This window comes from Pseudonaja textilis, chromosome 18 (assembly GCF_049901715.1).
Source record: "Pseudonaja textilis isolate UNSWEBS1 chromosome 18, rPseTex1.2, whole genome shotgun sequence".
NCBI classification, from domain to species: Eukaryota; Metazoa; Chordata; class Lepidosauria; order Squamata; family Elapidae; genus Pseudonaja; species Pseudonaja textilis.
The window spans coordinates 204,600-217,570 of record NC_142007.1 but is presented as its reverse complement, the minus strand read 5'-3'; the positions used below and the strand labels follow the sequence as shown (position 1 = coordinate 217,570).

Genomic DNA, 12,971 nt, shown 5'->3' with positions numbered 1-12,971 from the left:
TGGTGGCTTTGTGGATTTTGACAGGAGAGCCGGCCCTCTGCATTAAGACCAAAGCATAAACAACCTCATAAATCAGGCGGAGGGTGTCTGGAAGAGGGTCACCCTGTTCGTTCATTAAGTGGAACATAATGAGGTTCTCATTATTACCCTGATCTATTTCTCCAGCCATCTGGCTGCCCTCCTCCAGAGCGAATGCCAGAGAAGGAAGACACCGCTGAGATTTAAATGCCAGAAAAGAAGGTTATTTGAAGAATAACCACAGCCCCAAAGGAGAAAAAGCAGTATTTTTCAGCCTTGGCAACTTTTAAGATGGGTGGATCTCAAGTCCCAGAATGCTGAACAGTGCCCCGATGAAGAACCCTTGGGGGTCCCGGGTGCTCTCTGAGCTTGGCGGTTTCCTTGCAGACGTTTCATGACCCAAAGCCGATGACATCATCAGGGCTAGTGATGTTGTTACCTGGTTTGGGTAATGAAACATCTGCAAGGGAACCGCCAAGATCAGAGAGCTCCTGGGACCCTCATGTCAACCCTGGGCTACAAATATTCCCCTTTGTGCCTGCTTCACACCTCGTGCCAAGATCCCGGCTGGGGTTTAGCAAGATACAGACCCATAAATCCCTCAAACCATTTGAGCTGTCTAGGGCGCTTTGTGAACACAATTCAGGCGGTTTTAACTTTTGGCCAGAATAATTGAGCCAACGCAGGAAGCCCTGTGAACCAAGTGGGGTCCAGATGGTTGTGGGAAAAGAAGCAAGCAGTTTTCCTGGCAATTGTGCAGGCATTTCACCCCGTTCCGGGGCATATCGGCAGCTATCCCATTTTCCCTTGGCCAGCCCTGATTCGGCTTGCCGCAGCTGCTTCCCCGGCGCCTGTGTGTGGCTCAGTACGGGCTGCCCGTTGCCATGGCAAAAGCCATGATGTCACCCTGGAAATTGAGACAATGATGAGACAGCGGGACCCCAAGGTTGACCCCGGCACAAAGTGGTCAGCATGGGAGAAGAGCGGGAAGGGGGAGGATGGTGGCTGAGCCCCAGGGGAAGGGGCAGTGAGGCGATGCACAGCGGCCCTGCCACGCCACCCTTCCCGTCGTTAGAGATGCCAACAGCATCATCCAGGCTGGCAGGAGGGGCAGAGGGGTTATGGCCAGGAGGAAAATGCCTTTGGCTCAGCCACAGAAGGGAGGAAACCCAGGGGATTTGCTGAGTACCCCCACCCAGCCGACGTTCACCCAGCAGCCCCTCACCAAGCAAGCACTGGCTTGGGACGGTGCTTCTCAGGCCTGGGCAGACCACCACCAACGCGTCCTTGAGGAACGACTCACAAGCCCGTACCTGGTTTTGCAGAGAAGGCCGTGGAGCCGAGATCGAGCTGTCATCTGTGCAAAAATTTTTTGCACAGATGACGGTCTTTTTGAAGAAAAGACCTTTAGAGATTTTCTTGTTTACGGTTCACATGTTGTGTTGCACATGTGGGTTTGTTTATGTATTACATTGATATGCTGCCCATCTTGTGTCTGCTCTGCTGAGTGACTCTGTACTGGTGGCCCTTGACTCAAAACCATTCAAAGTTACAACAGCGCTGACAAGTGACTTATGGCCGCTTTTCATACTTACGACCGTTGCAGCATCCCCGTGGTCACGTGATCTCCTTTCTGTGACCTTCTGACAAGCAAAGTCAATGAGGAAGCATGATTCACTTAACCACCCTGTTACTAACCGATCGGGGATTCATTTAACCTGGCAAGAAAGCGTGTAAAATGGGGCAAAACTCACTTAACAGATGCCTCGCTTAGTAACAGAAATGTTGGGCTCAGTTGTGGTTGTAAGTCAAGGACTACCTGAACTGCCAATAGTTGCCCACACAGGTGAATTCCAGCCTGCCCACCCCTCGGGTGTCCTGAGTTCAAGTCTGCCCATCTGGTGGTGGCTTGCAAGGGGGCAGCCCTGGTCTCTGTGTCCCCCCCATAGCCAACATAGACCCGCGGGTGCGGGGGGGGGGGCGTCGCGGGGTCAGCTGCAGCCAGCAGGGGCCCCGGGCCTCCCTTGCAAAGGAGCCTTGCAGGCGGGCGGGGCATTGCAACGGCGGGCAGCGCATAGAGAAAAAGGCAGAAATAGGTTTACATTTCACAAGGCATTGGATTTTGCGGGAATCGCGCATGCGCGCACGCCCCACCAACGGAACGTTCGAAACAAGGAAGAGAAGAAGAAAAAAGGAAAAGGGGGCGGGGGCGGGGCGGATCTAGCCGTTTCCGGAACGTCCGTCGTGCTGCCACCGCGTCCCTCCCGGAATCATTTCTGCGGTGCACGCGGAGCGCCTTCCCCATTTCCTTCGGCGCCTGCGCAGAGCCTGCGGCCTCCCTGGGGCTGGACCGTGAGAGCGAGCGGGCTGTCCGTCTCCGGGGAGAGGATGGCGACTGACTCGTGGGCGCTGGCGGTGGACGAGCAGGAGGCGGCCGCCGCGGCCTCGGTGAGGAAAGCTCAGCGGAAGGGCCGGGTGGGCCGAGACACGCGTGTGCACGTGGGATCGGGTCTCCCTGCGGGTGGTTGGCCGCTCAGACAGTTCCCCGCTGAGGGGGGGGGCTCACGCACCAGGACCCCCCCCATCGCAGAAAACCCTGAAAACCCACAAACACACCTGGGCGGCTGTGTGAAGTTGTGGGTGTAGCCCTGCGTGGCGGAGGGGAATTTTGTACTAAGTGATTTTAGTGACGTGATTTTGAAGGGTATGTATCCATACATGTTCACACACACACACACACACGCCCAAACAACAGAATGATTGATATGCACAATGTGAACAGTTGAGTGTTCTGTCAGTTGGGCTTCAGCTCTTTCTCTCCTCTTGGTAATAAGGGCTGTCCACGAAGGTCTCCATCTCCTCCTCTCTGCCATTGGTGTCACCACTTAAGGGACTTTGGAAGGAGCTCAGAGAACTCCGCAGGCCATAAAGTGGCTTCTTCCCCAGCAGCCCCAACTGAGGTGCCTTTTGTGCCTCAGGTCAGGCGGAATCCCCGTGGCTGCCATGACCAGCAGACCCCCCATGTCACTTTCTCCTTTCAAGAAAGGGAAGCTCATTGCTGGGCTTCTCAAACATGGCAACTTCAACTCCCAGAATCCCCTAGCCAGCCTGGCAATGTGGGACACAGTGATAGCTCACCCTTCCCTTTCAGGAGAACCGATGCGGGAAGGAAGCGGTAGTTCTTATCAGCGGTGTCTTCTTTTCTTCCTTGCAGCTGAGCAACTTGCACCTGAAGGAGGAGAACCTCAAACCAGACGCCAACGGTGGGTGTAGCCCTGGTGCCCGAGGCTGATCCGTTTCCCGTAACGGTCACACACACCTCTGAGTCTTTTTCCTGCTCTTTGTTCTTGCCAGTTGCGCCCACACGCACAGACAATTTTCCTCCTGCTTTTACTAGTACAATTACATCCTCATTCCTAGGAGGCCAACCTGTTGGAACGGAGCCTAAGGCTCTTCTAAGCACCAAGGAATATACTTTAGGCATAAGGTTGAGTCAATCAGAGCTTTGCTCGGGGGCAATAAATCTGCAAGCTTCACTGGCAAACATATATAGGTGGTCCTTGACTTACAACAGTTCATTTAGTGACCATTCAAAGTTACAACAGCACTGAAAAAAGTGACTTAGGACACACTTGCAAACATTACAGCATTCTGGAGGTCACATGATCAAAATTTGGGCACTTGACAACTGGCTCCTATTTATGATAGTCCCAGGATCATGTGATCCCTCTTTTGTGACCTTCGGACAAGCAAAACCGGTGGTGAAGCCAGATTCACTTCACAATTGTGTTACTGGCTTAATAACTGCAGGGATTCACTTAATGTTGGCAAGAAGGGTCATAAAACAGGGCAGAATTCCACTAACAACTGTCTCACTTAAATTTTGGGCTCAATTGTAGTCATAAGTCAAGGACTGCCTGTATTAAGAATTGTGGCTCCATCAACAGCGGGGAATTGTAACTCGATAATTCAGCTGCTGGTGGTTTATGGGGCATGAAGGGTTGTTATCGTAGGACTGTCGAGTTAGGAGGTGTCCCCATCACCTAGGGCAGGAAGTATGGACTTCAACTCCCAGCTCTGCTGGCTGGGGAATCCTGGGAATTGACGTCCACACATCTTCAAATTGCCAAGGTTGAGAAGCACCCACCTTCCACATTGTGCAGGAGAACCTATAAAGCCGTCCACGAGAGGCGCTTGTTCTGGAGTAACGGAACAGAACAGCTTTCTAGGCCAACCCATCTTGATGGTGCTACAAAGGATGAATTGTCCCAACAGGTGCCGTTGTCAAGACAAGCGACAATGCAGAGAAGACAGAAGAGGAGGAAAAGGGTAAGTTTAACTGGCTCGGGACATGGAAACTTGGCCTTGTGTGGGGGAAAGCCTCATCTCCCCTTCCAAGAAGGGCTCTTTGGGGTGTGGTGGGGGCAGTTAAGACCCTCCTTTTCTTGGCAGGGCTGGGCAGACGAGTGCCCCGCTCTGTAATGTCCGGAGGTAAAGCCAAGCCCACTCAGCATTCTGTCTTCGGTGCCAGCTGCTTGCCATCTGCTGGTTCTATCCTCAAGTGCTGGGACACCCGGTCTCCAACCGGAGACCCTCTAGGGATGGTGGGTTTGGTATGTGAGATGGGGACGGTGAAGAAGCAGTAGTTTTGGACAGGAAGCGCCAGAAGCGGAGAGCAATTGCCCCCCTCCTCCTCCTCCTCCTCGGCCTCATAGTGACCTGCTTTCCATGCTAAGAGGGCACTTGGCAGAAGCCACCATGATTGGCTAAGGTCTCTCAAAGAGCCCTGGGGGTGCAGCGGTTAGAATACAACCAGTATAGTGACAGCAGGATGGCAGGTGGACTCTGCCCACTGCCCGCAGTTCAATCCTGGCTGAAGGTTGACTCAGCCTTCCGAGGTCGGTAAAACGGGGACCTGGATGGCTGCGGGCAAGAGGCTGACATTTGTGACCCGCAAAGCCCTGTGAAGTGGTGCGTAGGTCTCTAGTTCATGCTTCTCTTTCCCATTTGGCCACAGAGGATCGGGCTGCCCAGTCGCTGCTGAACAAGCTGATCCGGAGCAATTTGGTGGACAACACGAACCAGGTGGAGGTGCTGCAGAGGGACCCCACCTCCCCCCTCTACTCGGTCAGGTCCTTCGAAGAACTGCGCCTGTACGTGCCGCTTGGCTGTTTGGGAGCCCGTGGGCCCTCGGGGAGGGGGAGGCGTTGCTCAGAGCAGGGGGGCTTTGGTGGGGGAGGGGGGCCGCTCTGAAGCCGCCTTAGTGCTCTGCGGGCCTCTTTGGGGGACTCCTGGCTGCCAGCACAATGCCTTCTGCCCTGCTGCCTGGGCTCAAAGTAGCTCTTGGTCAACTGGAAACCCAGCAACGGCAGCACAGCCTCAACCCGTCGTCAGTGCCATTGTAACTTCAAACAGTCACTAAGTGAACTGTTGTGTAGGAAATACGTCAAGAAGGTTGGAAATCAAGGATGTGAACCGGTAAACGCAACCTAGATTCCCAGTAACCAGTGGGAGGAAGCGGCCAATATTGCAGACTCCCTCTTGGTCTTCCAAGTCCCTTTGGAGGCCTCCCTCAGTGACGCTGCTGCGCTTTGCTCCCCCCGCCCAGGAAGCCCCAGCTGCTGCAGGGGGTGTACGCCATGGGGTTCAACAGGCCCTCCAAGATCCAGGAGAACGCCCTGCCCATGATGCTCGCGGAGCCGTAAGTCTTGGCCCTGGGCAAACGGAGGGCGGAAGATGGGACGGGGGGGGGCACGGACACACACACCCCCGCGCTCACGTGGCCAACCTGCCTGCAGCCCACAGAACCTGATTGCACAGTCCCAGTCCGGCACCGGGAAGACGGCAGCCTTCGTCCTGGCCATGCTCAGCCGGGTGGAGCCAGATCACAGGCACCCCCAGGTAGCCACCATGACCAGCCCTGGCTGAGACCAAGCGGGTGGTCTGGTCCCGGGGTTGCTGAGGGTGAGGAGAAACCCCTCCCTGGGCAGGGGGTCTCTTTGGTTCCACTTCTGAGCGGTTCCTTCCTGCTGCTGCCCTCCAGTGCCTCTGCCTTTCCCCCACGTACGAGTTGGCCCTCCAGACGGGGAAGGTCATCGAACAGATGGGGCGGTTCTACCCTGCGCTGAAGCTGGCCTATGCCGTCCGGGGCAACAAGTGTGAGTGCCCAGCTCGGTTCCCTCCTTTTCTTGGCACCCGGCAAGGGCAGAGCCCGGCTGGGCGACCTTTCCGGTTTCTGCCCCCCGTGGGGTCCCTGTGGTGCGAGAGTTGGGACGGCTTTCCCAGGGACAGTCATTCCTCCTCCTCCTCCCCACAGTGGAGCGTGGCCAGAAGATTGCCGAACAGATCGTCATCGGCACGCCGGGCACCGTCCTGGATTGGTGTTCGAAGCTCAAGTTCATTGACCCGAAAAAGATCCGGGTGTTTGTTCTGGACGAGGCCGATGTCATGATTGCCACCCAGGGGCACCAGGACCAGAGCATCCGCATCCAGAGGTGAGGGCCGGAGGGGCTGCCCGTTAAGCGGCCACAATTTCTATACGAAGGAAAATGTTTCCTGACTTGGCCGGGAAGCCAGCAGGAGGGCAGATGAATGTCCCCAGATGGTCCAATCCCTTTACCCGCTTCCTTTGACATCATTTATGTATTTATGGATGCATGCGTGCATGAAATTGTTTTGCCGCCGCGTTCAGGATGCTTCCCCGGGATTGCCAGATGCTGCTCTTCTCGGCCACCTTCGAGGACTCGGTGTGGAAGTTTGCCCAGAAGGTGGTTCCCGACCCCAACATCATCAAGCTGAAGAGGGAGGAGGAGACGCTGGACACCATCAAGCAGTATTACGTCCTCTGCAGCAGCCGGGAGGAGAAGTTCCAAGCCCTCTGCAACATCTACGGGGCCATCACCATTGCCCAGGCCATGATCTTCTGCCACGTGAGTGCCGGGCCGGGCGACCTACCCAGCCCCAGCCCCTTCCCTCCCTCCCTCCCTCCCTCGCTGACCCCTCCCTCCTGCAGACCCGCAAGACGGCCGGCTGGCTGGCAGGGGAGCTGTCCAAAGAAGGCCACCAGGTCGCCCTCCTGAGTGGGGAGATGATGGTGGAGCAGCGGGCGGCCGTGATCGAGCGCTTCAGGGAGGGCAAGGAGAAGGTCCTGGTCACCACCAACGTCTGTGCCCGAGGTGAGTCCAGAATCACAGGGCCGGAAGGATCCCAGGAGGTCTTCTAGTCCAGCCCCCTGCTCTCAAGCAAATAGGGCTCCTGTCTCCCATGTTGGAACACGCCGACGTTGACTTCCAAAAGTCAGCAGGGCTGCGGTTACCACAGTGTTGAGCATCGGGTTGTCTCTGTTAAACTGGTGAAGAGGTTTTCAATCAGCTGTTTGATGATAAATTTCCTCTCTAGGCATAGATGTGGAGCAAGTCTCCGTGGTCATCAACTTCGACCTCCCGGTGGACAAAGACGGCAACCCGGACAACGAGACCTACCTGCACCGCATCGGCCGCACAGGGCGCTTCGGCAAGCGAGGTCTGGCCGTCAACATGGTAGACAGCAAGCACAGCATGAACATCCTCAGCCGCATCCAGGAACACTTCAGTGAGTCTCTCCCTACAAGCGCCTGGGGGGCTCAGCTCTGCCCCTCTGCTGGTGCCCCAGGGCTGTGGCCAGGCCAAGGGAGTGTAATCCTGCCTTGGACTCCCCCCCGCCCCCCCCCAAGCCCAGCCGGAGGACGTGGGGCCGGCCCCTCTCTCTCCACTCCAGCTGAGGAGGAGGAGGCCGGGATTTCTCCAGGCGGTGGCCAGGAATTGGGGTTAATTCAAAGGCACCTCCTCCAAAAAACAACCCCCTCCCCTCCCACCAAATATTAAGACTTGTGGACTTCAGCTCCATAGTCCATAGGTCTTAAATCCATCCATCCATCTTATAATTTAATCATATTACATATTTGGTTTTGTGGGCTTTTTAAGGGTCATCAGCAACTCGGGGCTCTCCGGCTGGGCTTTGTGAGTTTTCTTCAGAAACTTAAATGTCTTTTGGGGGGCCAGACACCACTGGGGAACCGAACTGGCTCCCAGCTGAATCTTTTCTGACAACGCTTTTTTTTGCTTCCTTCTGTGCAGAAAAGAAGATCCATAAATTGGATACAGATGACTTGGATGAGATTGAGAAAATTGCTAACTGAGGGGGGGCAGCCGAGGGGATTGTGGGTGCCCGGCTTCCTCCCCGTGGCTCCCCCACCCTGAATGGACACGCCGTCCTGACTGGCACATCTCACCAGCCACGTGTGAAGTGGGGTGCCCTCCCGCAAGACCACGAGCGCTGCAGAAGTTACTTCATCCTCTTAAACCAACAACGATGCGGCTGGACTTTGATTTCCAAATTAGCGCAAACTGGAGAACACGGAAGACACGTTTCGCGAAGAAATGTTTACAGTAACTTTTTTCTTTTTTTTCTTTTAGTTTAGCCTTAAGAGTGGGGGAACCTCTTTAATTATGAGAATGATGCCAAAACACATAGCCAATAATTAGAAGGTATTTTAATACCTGTTTTGTGGAGAGAGACAGCACTAAGATTGAACAGACAAATATCTATCACTTGTGATAATTTTTTTTTTTTTACACTTCAGAAGAGATTAAACGTCCCAGGCAGGTTTCATGCTGGGTATGTGTGAAGTGGGCAGAGATTGCCATTTTTGCTTGAGGAAAATCATTCTGCTTCTCTGATTTTTTTTTTTTCCAGGTGATGGCATGATACTCTGCCTTTTCATTCTTACCCTTTTTCTCCTGCCCAATAAACTTCGGGGAGCTGCAATCCCAGGTGGGGGTCTCCAGACATTGGCTGGCTTTTCAGGGGGGGTGGGGAAGAGAAGCCAAAACCTTGGCGGGTTCACAGGACCTCACCTGCCCGTCAGCCCAAAATGGAGATAGGGAGGCAGAAAAAGACAGTTGAGCAGAAATAAGGAGCTCAGTAGGGGAAGTATTTGTGAGAATGTTAATGCTGAGCTAAATCTGTTTTGGGGCCTCCAGAGGAAGGGTGGGCGCGCAGGCAGGGAGGTGGGTTTTCAGCCTCACCTCTGGGCAGGTGCACCTCAAAGCCCCCCACCCCCACCCCCCTTTAACAGAGCCATGCTAAGTATTGCGTCTTTCTTCCCCAAGTCCCAGCAGGGCCTCCCCACCCACCATGAATGGGGCATCAGGCCAGTGGTTTGCATTTTTTGGGGTGTGTGTGCGTTGTTGGTTGCAACCAAATTGATTTGTCCCTGATTTGGCTTCTTGAGCCGGGTAGGGCTGGGGAGAGATCATGCTTAAAATTGCAGTGAGCCCAAGTGATGTTTGGTTCAGGGGAGGCAGGAAGGGGCTTCACTGGCCAAGGAGGCTCAGCCAATGCGGCCTTTTTCCTCTGAGTTCAGTTTGGATTCTCCGATTCCACCGTGGCAGGCGCACGAGGGTTGGGTCCAGTTGCTTTCTCTCTCTCTCTCTCTCTCTCTCTCTCTCTGTGGCACAGTAGAATTAAAAGTATTTTTATTCATGCTTGGGTGGGGGGGGGCAGAGGGCTTCCTGCTTGATACGGGACCCTTTTCTAAATCGATTAATTGTGGATTCTGAGTTTTTATCCCTGCGTTTTTCCTGGGCTGGGACGGAGATGGGGATTCTTTTCATGCGACATATATGCACCCTGCTCGCTTTAGAAATGTACCTAAATTTTTAGGGTGTTTGTGCTCAGCCTCTTCGGTTTCTGTCGACAGGGTTGTGTGTGTGTGGGGGGGGGGAGTGTTGAAAAAAAAACCATAGGTGTCCACAGATTTTGTATGCTAGGGCATACTTATTTTTGTTCCACAGGAGATAACAGGCAGACATGGGCGGTGTGTGGCAGGGAGCCTTGAATCCGCTCTGGCCACACCAAGTGACAGGCAGCCTCTCAGCTAGAATAAAGACCGCATGAGATTTGACCCCTGGCCTCGGCTGCCTTCCACGCGATTTGTGGCAGTGGGTCTTCTGCGGGCTCCAGGTGCCCTTTCCCCAACTCCTGACAAGCCAGAGGGGATTTTTAAATCGAGGAGGGTCTCACCTGGCATTTTCAGGTGAGAGCCCAGCCCTCCTTAAAGACTAAACTAAGTTTGTTGCCATGACATTTTAATTGAAATAAAATGATCACAGCTGGTGCCTGCTAGGTGTTCCTTCTGCCAGTTTGGGGATGAATCTTGGGGGTCCCTGGTTGAGCTGAGGGGTGCAAGTTGCACATTGGGGTTCCACCTGGGAGTGCCGAGAGAGAGAGACACTTCATGCAGTCTTTTAATTTTTGGTGCCCTCCATCTTCCCGTGCTCACTCCCATCAACTGGAAGGGTGACCAAAACCAAGCATCAGTGCTGAAGCCCAAATATTTAGGGTTAAAGTCACGTGCTGGTGTTTTTAGAGTGTAGAATACCTTGCGTGGGTTTACAGTGACCAAGTTCCCCAACTGAGTGCACAAAATTCATGATTCCCCCTTCCATACAGTAATCGGTCCACCCCCAGCCCTCTTCCCTAGGAAATCCACAAGAGTTCACCCCGGCAGTTTTCAAATTGCTCCACCCTGTCTGTGTGGAAGGTATAAAAACCAGCAGCTGATCATGTGGGAATGTTCTCTTCTCCCTCCCCCCAATCAAATAAATGCATGGGGCTGTTTCTATCGCCTCCCCCCAACCAGGAGGTAGACTACAGTTCCCAGCTGCCCACTTTGACTGAGGCCAAGTAGCCTCACAGCTCAAAGAAGACCAGGCCAAGACAAGCTGCCCGCTTCCCAGCACTGACCTTCCATGTTGGGCATCCCACCCTCTCCGGGGACCCCAGGGGAAGAAAGCAGCCCCTGGCCACGGCAGGCTGGTCCTTGGGCTGCTCTGCTGAATTGAGCCCCCAGGCCAGCTGGACGGTGGCCAGACATGACCACTGCTCAAGGCTTCCACACCCTAGGAAAGTCCCTTCCTGCCTCCCAGCGTCCTTTGGCCTGTCTGGGCTAAGAAATCAACACTCGGAAGACGGACTCTCTTTGGCAAGCTGTCCACTCTGTTAGCATGTCTCGTTGTGCAGAATACCGAGAGTTCAAACTCTGCCTGTGGACAGAGAAACGTTTTTTCTTTAAAACATTCAAATACAGTTTTAAGAGGGAAAAAAAGGCATTTTGATAACACCAACAGGCCACTCTTAATCAAAGCAGGTTGATTTGTTCAAAACACAGCAGCAGCCCTTCAGGTAAAGCCCCCACCCCCACCCCACCCACCCCCGGCAGAATTCAAGGCCGCAATGCGAAACACAAACACACTTCCATGACTGTTTCGCTGTTTCGGCGAAGAGCTCTGAACTTATCGCCAGAAACAACACTGAATTTCAAATCTACAGTGGAGAGCAAGCCTGCCCTCCTTCCAGGATCCTTCCAGACTTAATTTGTGCCATAATCTTGTAAAAGAAATTTGATTAGAAATGCAGTAACAGGCCTTGAGAAGGCCGAGCAAGTTCAAGAGCTTTTATCTACAGCCTCCCCTCCCCAGAATGGAGCAGAAGCCTCGAAAGAGCCTCAGGGTTCTGGCCTCCCCTCAGACGAGGCCAGTCTTGGTATCTTGTCCAAAAGCTTTCACTCCCCTCTCTCCCTGCACCCCCAAAAAGGATCATCTGCACCTTCTCCGTTCAACCAAACCTGCTTAAGAGAGAATTTGGAGCAAAAGGCAGAGTGTGGGGAACCCCTGCTGGCCCTGCGCCGATTGCCAGCAGCCTCCTTACCCCTCTTCTAGATCCAAACCAAATTGAATCGGGGAGGGACGGAAGGATCAGAAAGGGAGAAGGAAGGAAAGATTGAGGGATGGGAAGAAACTCCCCCCCCCCAGCATAAAACCCCTGCCCACCAGGTGGAATTGGGAGGGGGGGGGCGACCAAGGGCACCTGAAAGCAAAGTCCCCTTTGGACTGAGCAGGGAGACCTGGGTGAGTGAGGGTCCCGGGAGGGGTAGCGGCTGGGTCTACAGGAGTGGGAGGGGGCTGGGTTTCCTTCCGGGGGTGTTAATGCGAGCCCCCGCGCTCCTGCTCAGAGCTCCCCCTGCTGCTTGTCCAGCAGGATGCACAGCAGGGACTTGTGGTGGATGGCGCAGTCCTGCAAAGAGCGGCTGAGGTCCGAGAAGGTCCTGCGGGGCACTTCCACCGTCCCAATTCTGCAGTGCTGGTAGGTGGCGGCGTTCTTCTGCTCGGCCACGGCCACCACCATCTCCAGGTTGTCCGTGGGCCGGAAGTAGCGTTCGAACCTTTCCCCCGAAGGCGAGCGGACGGCCAGCAGGAGCCGGGGCTCCTCGCAGGGCTCCTCCAGGTTGAGGGTCAGCGTGGTGGTGGGGGAGCCTCCTTCCCTCTCTTTATTCAGCTGAGGCCTCTCCAAGGGAGCAAAGGGGGCCTGGGGGTACTCTCCGCCTCCCCCCTTGCGCTCCAGCAGGAAAGAGGTGGGCCCCTTCGGCAGAGGAGGATCCTGGGGCTCCTGTTCTTCCTCGGCTGCTGCCGCCACCTGGGCACCGGCTGGGAGCTGACCCACCTGCTCAAACATCACTTCGGCAGCACCTGTCCTCTGTTCCTTCCTGCTGATGGACGGCAGCACCCGGTACTTGTTGAGGGAAGACGAGGTCCTGGTGGGCACTTGCTGGAGGAGGTCCGGTACTTCGGCTGGAAACGCCGGGATGGGCTGGGTGGAGGCTGCCCTCCGGCCACTGACTGCTTCCTCCCCAGGGGGGGCGACTGGCTGGGGGGACGATGGCACTTGGTAGGAGTAGGCCCCCAGGCTCTGGGAATAGCTCAGGCTGGACCGGGTGCGCCCCTTGGCGGATTTTGGCCGGGTGACGTGCATGGCGACGCTGGGGAGTGGCGGCCAGCCGGGAGACTTTGCAATGCCGAAGGGGACCTTCCGTTCAGAGGGTGAGATGGTCAGAGGTGAGGCAGCAGCCATTGCTT

The 12,971-nt window shown here is 55.0% G+C and overlaps 2 protein-coding genes and 1 non-coding gene across 3 annotated transcripts; 2 read left to right on the top strand and 1 right to left on the bottom strand.

The window, feature by feature from the left end:
- The first annotated feature begins 2,283 nt into the window (after window positions 1-2,283).
- Window positions 2,284-8,684, top strand: LOC113449725 (ATP-dependent RNA helicase DDX19B). Its single transcript, XM_026720845.2, has 12 exons — window positions 2,284-2,466; window positions 3,233-3,281; window positions 4,294-4,347; window positions 5,036-5,171; window positions 5,627-5,719; window positions 5,817-5,919; window positions 6,062-6,176; window positions 6,335-6,512; window positions 6,710-6,947; window positions 7,031-7,193; window positions 7,417-7,608; window positions 8,133-8,684. Exons 1-12 carry the CDS (start codon window positions 2,407-2,409, stop codon window positions 8,192-8,194), a joined length of 1,443 nt encoding a protein of 480 aa, XP_026576630.1. The 5' UTR covers window positions 2,284-2,406; the 3' UTR covers window positions 8,195-8,684.
- Window positions 4,454-4,593, top strand: LOC113449785 (small nucleolar RNA SNORA57). Its single transcript, XR_003375862.1, has one exon. It is a non-coding gene; the product is annotated as a small nucleolar RNA SNORA57 (small nucleolar RNA).
- On the bottom strand, window positions 8,534-12,966 carry UBXN10 (UBX domain protein 10). Its single transcript, XM_087914951.1, has one exon. The coding sequence runs from the start codon at window positions 12,964-12,966 to the stop codon at window positions 12,067-12,069; it is 900 nt and encodes a 299-aa protein (XP_087771077.1). The 3' UTR covers window positions 8,534-12,066.
- Between the last annotated feature and the right edge of the window lie 5 nt (window positions 12,967-12,971).

Bases quoted from the DNA above. Each gene is read 5' to 3' on its own strand.
- LOC113449725 (XM_026720845.2), top strand. From the start codon at position 2,407: ATGGCGACTGACTCGTGGGCGCTGGCGGTGGACGAGCAGGAGGCGGCC. The intron at 5,920-6,061 runs GTAGCCACCATG...GCTGCCCTCCAG, and splicing joins CAGATCACAGGCACCCCCAG to TGCCTCTGCCTTTCCCCCAC. The intron at 7,609-8,132 runs GTGAGTCTCTCC...CCTTCTGTGCAG, and splicing joins CCGCATCCAGGAACACTTCA to AAAAGAAGATCCATAAATTG.
- UBXN10 (XM_087914951.1), bottom strand. From the start codon at position 12,966: ATGGCTGCTGCCTCACCTCTGACCATCTCACCCTCTGAACGGAAGGTC.